General features: G+C 37.3%; 1 protein-coding gene across 2 annotated transcripts in view; it reads left to right on the forward strand.

The window, feature by feature from the left end:
* Positions 1–11,853, forward strand: part of GABRG3 (gamma-aminobutyric acid type A receptor subunit gamma3) — a 735,768-nt gene extending 723,915 nt beyond the window's left edge. The window contains exons 8-11 of one of the 2 annotated variants that reach the window (XM_042941269.1): positions 6,072–6,268; positions 6,550–6,609; positions 8,416–8,484; positions 11,572–11,853. In XM_042941269.1, coding sequence (XP_042797203.1) covers positions 6,072–6,268; positions 6,550–6,609; positions 8,416–8,484; positions 11,572–11,853 — 608 coding nt within the window. The remainder of the gene's footprint in view (positions 1–6,071; positions 6,269–6,549; positions 6,610–8,415; positions 8,485–11,571) is intronic. The other variant, XM_042941270.1, reaches the window with a different exon arrangement.
* The last annotated feature ends 1,285 nt before the right edge of the window (positions 11,854–13,138 follow it).

A 13,138-nucleotide genomic window follows, 5' to 3' on the forward strand; every position in this document is an offset into this window, starting at 1 on the left:
AAACGTGCCCTCACATATAAAGGGAGACCTATAAGACTCGTGACTGATCTCTCTTTTGAAACTTGGCAGGCCAGAAACGATTGGCACGAGATCTTCAGTGTGCTAAACAGAAAAAATATGCAGCCGAGAATCCTTTATCCAGCAAGTCTGTCATTTAGAATAGAAGGAGAGATAAAGGTCTTCCCAAACAAACAAAAACTGAAGGAATTTGTCACCACTAAACCAGCCCTACAAGAGATCTTAAGGGGGATCCTGTGAGACAAAGTACCAGAGACATCACTACAAGCATGAAACCTACAGACATCACAATGACTCTAAACCCGTAACTTTCTATAATAACACTGAATGTAAATGGATTAAATGCGCCAACCAAAAGACATAGGGTATCAGAATGGATAAAAAAACAAGACCCATCTATTTGCTGTCTGCAAGAGACTCATTTTAGATCTGAGGACACCTTTAGATTGAGAGTGAGGGGATGGAGAACTATTTATCATGCTACTGGAAGCCAAAAGAAAGCTGGAGTAGCCATACTTATATCAGACAAACTAGACTTTAAATTAAAGGCTGTAACAAGAGATGAAGAAGGGCATTATATAATAATCACATGGTCTATCCACCAGGAAGAGCTAACAAATACAAATGTCTATGCGCCGAATACCGGAGCCCCCAAATATATAAAACAACTACTCATAAACATAAGCAACCTTATTGATAAGAATGTGGTCATTGCAGGGGACTTTAACACTCCACTTACAGAAATGGATAGATCATCTAGACACACGGTCAATAAAGAAACAAGGGCCCTGAATGCTACATTGGATCAGATGGACTTGACAGATATATTTAGAACTCTGCATCCCAAAGCAACAGAATATACTTTCTTCTCGAGTGCACATGGAACATTCTCCAAGGTAGATCATATACTGGGTCACAAAACAGCCCTTCATAAGTTTACAAGAATTGAAATTATACCATGCATACTTTCAGACCACAATGCTATGAAGCTTGAAATCAACCACAGGAAAAAGTCTGGAAAACCTCCAAAAGCATGGAGGTTAAAGAACACCCTACTAAAGAATGAGTGGGTCAACCAGGCAATTAGAGAAGAAATTAAAAAATATATGGAAACAAATGAAAATGAAAATACAACAATCCAAACCCTTTGGGACGCAGCGAAGGCAGTCCTGAGACGAAAATACATTGCAATCCAGGCCTATCTCAAGAAACAAGAAAAATCCCAAATACAAAATCGAACAGCATACCTAAAGGAAATAGAAACAGAACAGCAAAGACAGCCTAAACCCAGCAGAAGAAAGAAATAATAAAGATCAGAGCAGAAATAAACAATATAGAATCTAAAAAAACTGTAGAGCAGATCAACGAAACCAAGAGTTGGTTTTTTGAAAAAATAAACAAAGTTCACAAACCTCTAGCCAGGCTTCTCAAAAAGAAAAGGGAGATGACCCAAATAGATAATATCATGAATGAAAATGGGATTATTACAACCAATCCCTCAGAGATACTAACAATTATCAGGGAATACTATGAAAAATTATATGCCAACAAATTGGACAACCTGGAAGAAATGGACAAATTCCTAAACACCCACACTCTTCCAAAACTCAACCAGGAGGAAATAGAAAGCTTGAACAGACCCATAACCAGCAAAGAAATTGAATTGGTTATCAAAAATCTCCCAACAAATAAGAGTCCAGGACCAGATGGCTTCCCAGGGGAGTTCTACCAGACATTTAAAGCAGAGATAAAACCTATCCTTCTCAAGCTATTCCAAGAAATAGAAAGGGAAGGAAAACTTCCAGACTCATTCTACGAAGCCAGTATTACTTTGATTCCTAAACCAGACAGAGACCCAGTAAAAAAAAAAAGAGAACTACAGGCCAATATCCCTGATGAATATGGATGCAAAAATTCTCAATAAGATACTAGCAAATCGAATTCAACAGCATATAAAAAGAATTATTCACCATGATCAAGTGCGATTCATTCCTGGGATGCAGGGCTGGTTCAACATTCGCAAATCAATCAACGTGATACTCACATTAATAAAAGAAAAGATAAGAACCATATGATCCTGTCAATCGATGCAGAAAAGGCCTTTGACAAAATCCAGCACGCTTTCTTAATAAAAACCCTTGAGAAAGTCGGGATAGAAGGAACATACTTAAAGATCATAAAAGCCATTTATGAAAAGCCCACAGCTAACATCATCCTCAATGGGGAAAAACTGAGAGCTTTTTCCCTGAGATCAGGAACACGACAGGGATGCCCACTCTCACCGCTGTTGTTTAATATAGTGTTGGAAGTTCTAGCATCAGCAATCAGACAACAAAAGGAAATCAAAGGCATCAAAATTGGCAAAGATGAAGTCAAGCTTTCGCTTTTTGCAGATGACATGATATTATACATGGAGAATCCGACAGACTCCACCAAAAGTCTACTAGAACTGATACATGAATTCAGCAAAGTTGCAGGATACAAAATCAATGTACAGAAATCAGTTGCATTCTTATACATTAACAATGAAGCAACAGAAAGACAAATAAAGAAACTGATCCCATTCACAATTGCACCAAGAAGTATAAAATACCTAGGAATAAATCTAACCAAAGATGTAAAAGATCTGTATGCTAAAAACTATAGAAAGATTATGAAGGAAATTGAAGAAGACATAAAGAAATGGAAAAACATTCCGTGCTCATGGATTGGAAGAATAAATATTGTCAAAATGTCAATACTACCCAAAGCTATCTACACATTCAATGCAATCCCAATCAAAATTGCACCAGCATTCTTCTCGAAACTAGAACAAGCAATCCTAAAATTCATATGGAACCACAAAAGGCCCCGAGGAGCCAAAGTAATTTTGAAGAAGAAGACCAAAGCAGGAGACATCACAATCCCAGACTTTAGCCTCTACTACAAAGCTGTCATCATTAAGACAGCATGGTATTGCCACAAAAACAGACACATAGACCAATGGAATAGAATAGAAACCCCAGAACTAGACCCACAAATGTATAGCCAACTCATCTTTGACAAAGCAGGAAAGAACATCCAATGGAAAAAAGACAGTCTCTTTAACAAATGGTGCTGGGAGAACTGGACAGCAACATGCAGAAGGTTGAAACTAGACCACTTTCTCACACCATTCACAAAAACAAACTCAAAATGGATAAAGGACCTGAATGTGAGACAGGAAACCATCCAAACCCTAGAGGAGAAAGCAGGAAAAGACCTCTCTGACCTCAGCCATAGCAATCTCTTACTCGACACATCCCCAAAGGCAAGGGAATTAAAAGCAAAAGTGAATTACTGGGACCTTATGAAGATAAAAAGCTTCTGCACAGCAAAGGAAACAACCAACAAAACGAAAAGGTAACCAACGGAATGGGAAAAGATATTTGCAAAAGACATATCGGACAAAGGGCTAGTATCCAAAATCTATAAAGAGCTCACCAAATTCCACACCCGAAAAACAAATAACCCAGTGAAGAAATGGGCAGAAAACATGAATAGACACTTCTCTAAAGAAGACATCTGGATGACCAACAGGCACATGAAAAGATGCTCAACGTCGCTCCTTATCAGGGAAATACAAATCAAAACCACACTCAGATATCACCTCACGCCAGTCGGAGTGGCCAAAATGAACAAATCAGGAGACTATAGATGCTGGAGAGAATGTGGAGAAACGGGAACCCTCTTGCACTCTTGGTGGGAACGCAAATTGGTGCAGCCACTCTGGAAAGCAGTGTGGAGGTTCCTCAGAAAATTAAAAATAGACCTACCCTATGGCCCAGCAATAACACTGCTAGGAATTTACCCAATCGATACAGGAGTACTGATGCAGAGGGGCACTTGTACCCCAATGTTTATAGCAGCACTCTCAACAATAGCCAAATTATGGAAAGAGCCTAAATGTCCATCAACTGATGAATGGATAAAGAAATTGTGGTTTATATACACAATGGAATACTACGTGGCAATGAGAAAGAATGAAATATGTCCTTTTGTAACAACGTGGATGGAACTGGAGAGTGTGATGCTAAGTGAAATAAGCCATACAGAGAAAGACAGATACCATATGGTTTCACTCTTATGTGGATCCTGAGAAACTTAACAGAAACCCATGGGGGAGGGGAAGGAAAAAAAAAAAAAGAGGTTAGAGTGGGAGAGAGCCAAAGCATAGGAGACTGTTAAAAACTGAGAACAAACTGAGGGTTGATGGGGGGTGGGAGGGAGGGGAGGGGTGGGTGATGGGTATTGAGGAGGGCACCTTTTGGGATGAGCACTGGGTGTTGTATGGAAACCAATTTGACAATAAATTTTATATATTGAAAAAAAAATAAAGTTAAATTGGATATTCATTACAAAATCTTTTTTTTTTTGTATAAAAATATACCTGCCATCAGTGTAGACTTTTCAAGTTTACATAGCATTTTTTAAAATATTTATTTATTTTTGAGAGAGAGGGATAGCACAAGTAGGGGAGAGCAGAGAGAGATCGGGGGACAGAGGATCCGAGGCACACTCTGTGCTGACAGCAGAGAGCCAGATGTAGGGCTCAAACTCATGAACCATGAGATCATGACCTGAGCCAAAGTCAGATGCTTAACCAATCTGACTGAGCCCCCCAGGTGCCCCAAGTTTACACACCATTTTTACATGAAGCATGGCTACTTTCCCACCTACAGTAAGGAGGCATTCCATTTTCACCGTACTGATTAAAGAAACAGATTCAAAGAAAGTAAGTGACTTTACATGACCAAATGCTGAGAAGACTTAGAGCAAGGCAGGGGGATTTGACTTCCAGGTCAATATCTTTTACACATGGTTAACTTGTCCACCCTGTGCTGTTAGCCTCATCCTCCAAATGGCCCTGGCTACCCTCCCTGAGGAAGTAAGGGAGGCATTCACTACACAGGAGCTATGATGCTACAGTTAAGGTGGGAACTAATGTGCATTTATCTATCATGTCTACCTAATCACTGAGTATTACTGCCTGGCAGATATTTTATAGTACTCTCATTCAGCCACACAGGTAGTGAGTGTTAATGTCCATATTCCTGTGATTCCAGGATCCATGTCATTAACCTGCGTGTCCAACAGCTCTAGCCGGTTCTGATTTCTCAGGAGCTCATCTAGGGTGGAATTAGCCTTAACTTGTTTTGCATAATGATCATCCAGTCATTTCATTCTTTTTCATGTTTCATAGCCTTCATCCTCTTTTCATTTCTTTTTCCTTTTATACCATCCATCACATGGGTGTCTCTTTTCTAAATCTTTTCCACAGTCTCTGAATCTTTAGAATTGACTCACTAAGTATTGAAATAATCAAAGTCAGACCAACACTAAGTATTATGAATTAACTAATTGATCAATGAATCAACGCATTCCATTCGAATGCCTAAAATGTGTTAGGCACAATTCTTGCTAACAGGTAAACAAAGATGAGCAAGATACAGTTTTGCTTGTAATGATCACACAATTTATTCAGGGAGACAGACATGCAAAAACCATAAAGACATATGCAATTATCTATGCTAATGTAGAAATGAGGTACATAGAAGGCACAAGGTAGTGCAGATTCACATTATCAACTCTGAAGTACATGCAATAGGACCTCAGAAAGAGTGGTACTTCATCTTGGTCTTCAAGAAGGGTGGGAGTTCACAAATTGCATAAAGAAAAAGCAAGAAAGGAAATGGTTTATTTGGCAAAAGACTAGTGTGAGATGTGGAACAGAGAAAATGGGGGACTGCAAACTGTATCACTTAAAAAATATTTAAAAGAGAAAATATGAGACAATTTGAAAATTTCTGAATAAATTGAAAGGTGTTGACTTAATTCAGGTAGTTTAATGTTTTTGTGAAGACTATGATAAAAGCTCTATGGAAATGTTGCTTGCAAAATTGCATAAACATTAAAAATAAAGTATTATTACATTTATCCAATGTCAACAAGGATTTACCTAAAAATAAAACACTGTTGGAGTGGAGGAATTTTGTGTGATTCCTTTTACAACTTGATAACTATCCCCTGTACAGGCATCACCACAGTGCTGACCATGACCACGCTTAGCACCATTGCCAGGAATTCCTTGCCCCGTGTGTCCTATGTGACAGCCATGGACCTCTTTGTGACTGTTTGCTTCTTATTTGTCTTTGCTGCTCTGATGGAGTATGCCACCCTCAACTACTATTCAAGTTGTAGAAAACCAACTACCACTAAGAAGAAAACATCGGTAAGTTCCAGTAGCAAAGATTTTTCTGGAAAGGTAGGGGAAGGATAGTTTGCAATAAATGATTCTCTTCTACACTGTTATATAAATAGCTAATTCAACAAGACATTAAAAAAAGACAAATATTCTGAAGATATGAATATAACCATAAAGTACCTCTTCAACTTTACCTACCAGTGACATGGATTGATGTAATCACACATGAATGATTTCTCTTAACTAAGGTGATCTGTAATGCAGATTTCCACAGTTTTCTAATTGTTTTTTTTCTGGTTTTCTTGTAGTTATTGCATCCAGATTCCTCAAGATGGATTCATGAGCGAATAAGCCTACAAGCCCCCTCCGTATGTATAGCATTGAAGGTGCAAATATTCCTGAGAACTCTTACTAAATTAAGATTAAATGATATGTTATTGTTTATGTATGCATATATTGAAGAACAATGAGTGTTGCACATACTCCTTTCAAAAGTGTGTATACTTTTTTTTAAATATCCAACTTAGAAAATTTGGAAAATGAACAAAATAATCATAATCCTTCTACCCAGGGATCAGCATATACATACATATTTCTGTTTTGTAACTCAAAAATACGTTATGAATAAGTTTCTGCGTTATAATATTATTTTATAGGATCATTTTAATGATTGAATTATATGCAATGATTGACGCACAGATAGTTGTGGCTGGAAATGGGGCTAATACACACCGTTTCACTTTTATATATATTCTTATCATTGCAGTTTTGTATATACCTGTGACTATTAATATAATTTCCTAGAAGCAAAATGGCTGGGTCAGAAGAGTTGCTTGGCTCCATTAGCAGTGTGGGACACCCACCTCCCAGAACTCTCCTTGCATTAGGTTTGATAGACAAACAGAAAAATGGCTCCTGCAAAATGTTCCTTTATCATTTCTTTGATTACTGACAAAGTTGAATATATTTCACTTGTTTATTTTTTACTCGCATTTCTATTACTGTGAATTGCTTTTTATGTCTTCTTTTATGTAAGTTTTTTATATAACATTTATAACTTATTTATGTCTTAACTTTTTTAAAGTTAAAAGTAACTATCTGCCAGTTACTTATATCATATATTATGTATATTATATTTTATATAACAAAATTTATATACTTGCATACAGAATAATTAAGCATATTAATATGTTTTTTAAGTAGTTTTATTCCAGTTTTATGGCCATGCTGTCACTGTTGTTTCTTGTGCTTTTCTCCACATGTATTAAGTCTCCTGTTGCCAAATCTATCAGTCTTTCCTTTTGTGGTCTCTGCCTCTTGTGTCCTTTTTGGGAAGGTCCTCCCTACCCTCAGAATGATCTAACTCCCGTCACTTTCTTTTGAGCACTTACTCTGACCCTATGTTGTAAGTGCTTTCATGTGTGAGTTCATTTAACCTCACCCATTCTACTAACAAGGAAGCTGAAATACGGAGAAATTAAGCCCTATAAATATTGATGAAGGTTCAACAATTTATAATATTATTAAATTTAATTAGTAATGCATCTGAATTTTTAGTATATGGCTTGAAGTAAGAATCTAACTTTTGAAAAATAGAGAAATGTCTTAAAATTACTGATGTGAGCTACCCTTTTATCATATAACAAAATTTATATATAACTACTTGTATTCCTTTATACATATCAATTCACTAATTACACTGAATGCTTTATGCCCACCTATATACCATACATGGTTTTCTAACTGCTGATCAGTAATTTATGTTTAGTGCCTTTCAACATGTTTTTTAAAAGTGACTGCTTGGTTATCTATACTCTGAAAGTGTATCATTTTAGTTCTGACAGAGGTGAGTGCTGAAGCCACTTTTATAGCTGTGGGAAGCCACAGAGAACTACAGATTTGCCAGCAAATGCTTCCAAATAGCAACAGACTGAAAAGTAATGGAAAGAGTTGGGAATGGGGATGCTGTAAACAAAGACAAGTCAGAACACATATCGTGAGGCCTAGAAACCACATTATCACACACAGCCAGGGGGCTGGGAGTGGAAGAAGAAATATTGACACCTTTCGTATACAAAAGATATTGCCAAAAAAAGAATATTTTACATAGCAAATAATAATAATAATAATAATAAATTTTCACAAAATCAGAATTGTTTTCTTTCGTTTTTAAGAGGAAAAGTGTAATGACCTTGAAGAAAGTATGTAGAAAAACAACTCAGAGAGAAAGGGCTCCAGGCCAGGTGAGAAGACACAGAGAGATCTTAAACAAAAGTTCATAAAATAGCCAAAGAAAAAGGGAATTTTCCAGGGTGCCTGGGTGGTCCAGCCCATTAAGCCTCTGCCTTTGGCTCAGGTCACGGTCTCATGGTTCCTGAGCTCAAATCCTGTGTCAGGCTGTGTGTGAACAGTGCAGAGCCTGCTTGGGATTGTTTCACTCTCTCTCCCTCTACCCTGCTTGTGCTCTCTCTCTCTCTCTCTCTCCTTCAAAATAAATAAACTTAATTTTTTTTTAAAAAAAGGGAATTTTCAAACTTTTCATGAAAATTGTCAATGTATTCAATTCTATGTTGAAAGATCCACAGGGTTAGGCTAGTTAAGGGACCCTCTATCACCAACATCTGCAGAGATGATCAGTCTCTGAGCAATGAGGCAGGCCCCACTAACAATCATGCATGCACTTTGGGGCAAGCTGTTCGAACATCTCTGTGCCTCAGTTTCCTAACCTGTAAAATGCAAAGCTAACCACTTCATATGTGCAGTAGAACCTGCCACCCAGGAAGCACAGGTTTCCAGGGAAGTCAAGGGACTGCATCATACATGCAGGCAAAGCAGGAGTGAGTCAGGCTGTAGGTGACCTTGGAGATGCATTAATTAAAATCTCCATTTTGAGCCCAGTTTGAAATTTTTATGATAGGTGAGAGATATACATTTTAAAAAGTATGTAAGCAGTTTAACATATGGCTGTTAATAATATCTTCAATAATAGAATAATAATATCTTCAATATTATAAGATGCAATTGATTTTATTCCATATTTATTTATTTATTTATTAAAAGCCTTCAATTATTAGATCAGGTTTATTTATGTTTCAGTAATCATGAGTTTTTAGTTTGTTAAATGTAGACGTGAATAGGGTTTCCTTGCCTCCAGAAACCCGGCTGCTTATTTGCCTGTAGCTCCTTGATCACCCTTTAGATCTCTAAGGGGCTGTCCCCATCCTTTCAGAGCCTTCTGATGCCCATTCTGAGTCAACATCTTCCTTTGGGCCTGTCCTGCCAGTAATGGCCATCCTTCTCATCTGTATGTCACTACACAGGGACAAAGTGTTGATGAAATGAAAGGATGAATATCTGGCTGAACACTGTCAAAACACATATGCAATTACTTTAAAAAGGCAGATTTTTCCAAATGAATCTTGCCAAAAAGATACAGATTCCTCAAATGCACTGAAGTACAGAAGGAATCAACTTTTTGTTTTTCTGCAACCACCCCCCCCCGCCCCCACGGATTTTTATACCCACTCAGGTTTAAGAACTATTAACCTTGAGGAGATGTGTCCACAGTAGAGCCTATGGAACAACAAGGCTTTCATTTCTATCATTGCCCAAAGGTGTGGAAAAAGGTAGAAGGTTCTCCATGATGCTCCTGACTGGTCATTGGTATGTGTGGAGTAGGCAATGCTTAGTGAACATGTGGTCTGGGATGTCTCACTTTGGGTTGGACCTCACACACAAATACTTCTGAATTAAAAAGATGCCCCAAAGCTTACCAATAGGGACACTGAGTGCTATACGCTTTTACCTGCTTTTCTCTGGTTTTCGGCTCCACATAGCTATGAGCATATTCAATCAAACTAAAATCCAGAAGTAGAAGAAAAGATGTACACTGTTTCCTTGAAACAATAGTTTTCGGTAAAAATCAGTTGACCCTTAAAAAATATAGTTGAACCTAGAATAATGCAGGGATTAAGGATGCTGCCCTTTCTTCCCCCCCCCCACACACAGTCAAAAATGTGTATATAACTTTTGACTCTCCAACAACTCAACTACTAATAGCCTATCATTGAGTGGAAGCCTTACCGATAATATAAATAGTTGATTAACATATATTTTGTATGTTATATGTACTATATACTATATGCTTACCTTGATGTAAACTAGAGAAAAAAAGATTAAGAAAATCATAAGGAAAAGAAAATACATTAACAGTACTGGACTTGTATTCATTGAAAATAATTTGCATATTAGTGGACTTGCACAATTGAAATCCATGTTGTTAAAGGATCAGCTGCATAAGAGGTATTCACGATGCTTTCTAATGAATTTTGGAAGGTCTCTCTCCTCAAGCAAGGAACAACAGATCTAGCCAGTCAGCTGAGGACTGGGTTTGTGTGTTCACCTATCCCTTGATTTCAGCTTTCACTACTTCCATTGGCACACTTCAGTCCCTCAGTTCAACCAGCACAAATGAAACTAAAACAGAAAGGCAACTATAATCCTTAATACTCTCACATTATTCAGTCAAATTTAGAAATATAACCTCTTAACAGACTTCAATTTAATACGTAATTCATAGTTATCTGGAAGAGCTCAAACAAGTGCCTGAGGAATTGACAAGTCTATATGAAGACACTTCTCAAGGTTAAGAGTGATTCATCTCATTTATGAGTGAACGTTAAGTCACCCCCTCTCCTATACAGGCCCTACACTGACTTTTCCACGTCAGGAAGAGAGCTTGGGAAATAGAAAATAAAACATTCCAATTGTACACATTTTTGGCTATTTCTCTATATGCGACAAATGGTATCTGGCCACCACACACTGAAAGCTCATTTTTTACCTTAATTACATTGAACAAGAAGATTCTGTCATCAGTCTTATAATACCATATTTTTACCGGTTACTAATTAGGGAAAAACAAATTTATCTCTCCACATTTCAATATATGTAGTGCTTAATATTTGGGGATTATATACAATATGTACACATTTACTCCAAATCAACAGAAAAGTAGGCAGAACAGAGACTTGAAATGGTTAATACATATCTGAAAATGTGCTCATCTTCCCACACCAATAATTTGAGATATGCAACTTTTGAAAGCTGCATTGTACTTTTTTTTGCATTAGATTTTCAAATATTTAATTGGCAGACTGAACTCTAAAAGACTGAAATGTCCAGTTCAGGGATGGGGGATGTGTGGGAATAGGCATGGCATTATCCTCCTTATTTGGTGGACAGATATAACATGCACCTATTGCTCGATTTATCTCAGGCTGTTCTTATTGCATTCATGATGATTCTTGTGTTGTTCTTATTGCCTACAGAACTATTCTCTCCTTGACGTGAGGCCACCACCACCTGCAATGATCACTTTAAACAATTCTGTGTACTGGCAGGAATTTGAAGATACCTGCGTCTATGAGTGTCTGGATGGCAAAGACTGTCAGAGCTTCTTCTGCTGCTATGAAGAATGCAAATCCGGATCTTGGAGAAAAGGGCGTATTCACATAGACATCTTGGAGCTGGACTCATATTCTCGGGTCTTTTTCCCTACATCATTCCTGCTCTTCAACTTGGTTTATTGGGTTGGATACCTGTATCTCTAAATATTTCTGTGGTGATGAGTAAAGAGCACTAGATTTCACTCTTTACTTTCACTGTCCCCAGACCAGTAGTGACCAATTGGAGTAGGAAGGAAAAACACTGCTCAGTTTATCTGAAGTTATACATTACCTTTGAGCAGCACCGGAGTACCTGGCAACCATTTCTATTATGCATTTCACACTCACTCACATGCGTGCGCACACACACATTAATTGAGTTTTAAAGTGATATTCTTGCTAATCCCTTATTGAATCTGTAGGTTGGTGATGTTTATGAATGGTTTTTGGATATTGGAAACAGTTGCCAATTGCCGTTGCAAGGAAATCTGTAAAACATGTAAGCAAATATCCGGAAGCTCTCTTATGCCAAGACCCCTTCTATATCTTTCCTTAGCAACTCTTAGGAGCACCAGTGCCCACATGTGTGGAGACACTGCTTGCTGGGACACACTCATGTTGACCTCATCCCCATGTTCCTGGACAGTCTGAGTTCAAGTATGAACTGCAGTGAGTTTTGACCTGGTTTCCTCTCTTTGTGACCTCTTTTACTCTGAAACTATCATGGTTACCTAGAATTTCTTTATTTAATAATCTCACCCTAGGTTTAGGAAGGGTGTATATGCATTATCCACAAGTTTCCAGTTGAGAAAAAAATATGATTTGAAAAATTCTCATGTTGCTGAATTCAATGATGTTGATTATCTCTGAACATCAGAAGGTTATTACTCTATTCCAAACTACTAAAAGTAAGCAGTATTTTAACTTTGGGTTCTTGGATTAGTTCAGTTGGAGTTCAACATTTTACCTTAAGGGTTGTGTTTTGGTCTAACAAAACACAACCCCAGAGTATGTGTCTTTTGTATGTTATGCTATTACAGGTTCGATGATTATCTTCATCTTGCAAAGACAAGTATACAGCACTCATAAGCCCTTGTCGTGAAAATGTTTTCCAAAGTGTGAAAGAAATATAGATGGAATTTAAAATTTTCGTAGTTATAATTAACTTTCAAGTCAAATCAACTTTAGATGCAAAAAAAGGGCAATGGCTATCATCAATGATATATTTTGATGAACAAAATTATTTTATACTTTGAGATATGAATATGTAGCAAAATCCCAAAGAAAAAATCCCCTGAAATTAATACTCTTTTGATATTTTTATAACACAAAACTAACTTGGTTCTTGATGTTAGTTCTTTGTTATAACTGGATACCAGTATGTAACTTCACAAGACTCTTCAGAAGCCTCCCACCATTGATAGGAAAAACAGTCCCACCAGTTCATTAA

The sequence above is a fragment of the Panthera leo genome, chromosome B3 (assembly GCF_018350215.1).
Source record: "Panthera leo isolate Ple1 chromosome B3, P.leo_Ple1_pat1.1, whole genome shotgun sequence".
Lineage (NCBI taxonomy): Eukaryota > Metazoa > Chordata > Mammalia > Carnivora > Felidae > Panthera > Panthera leo.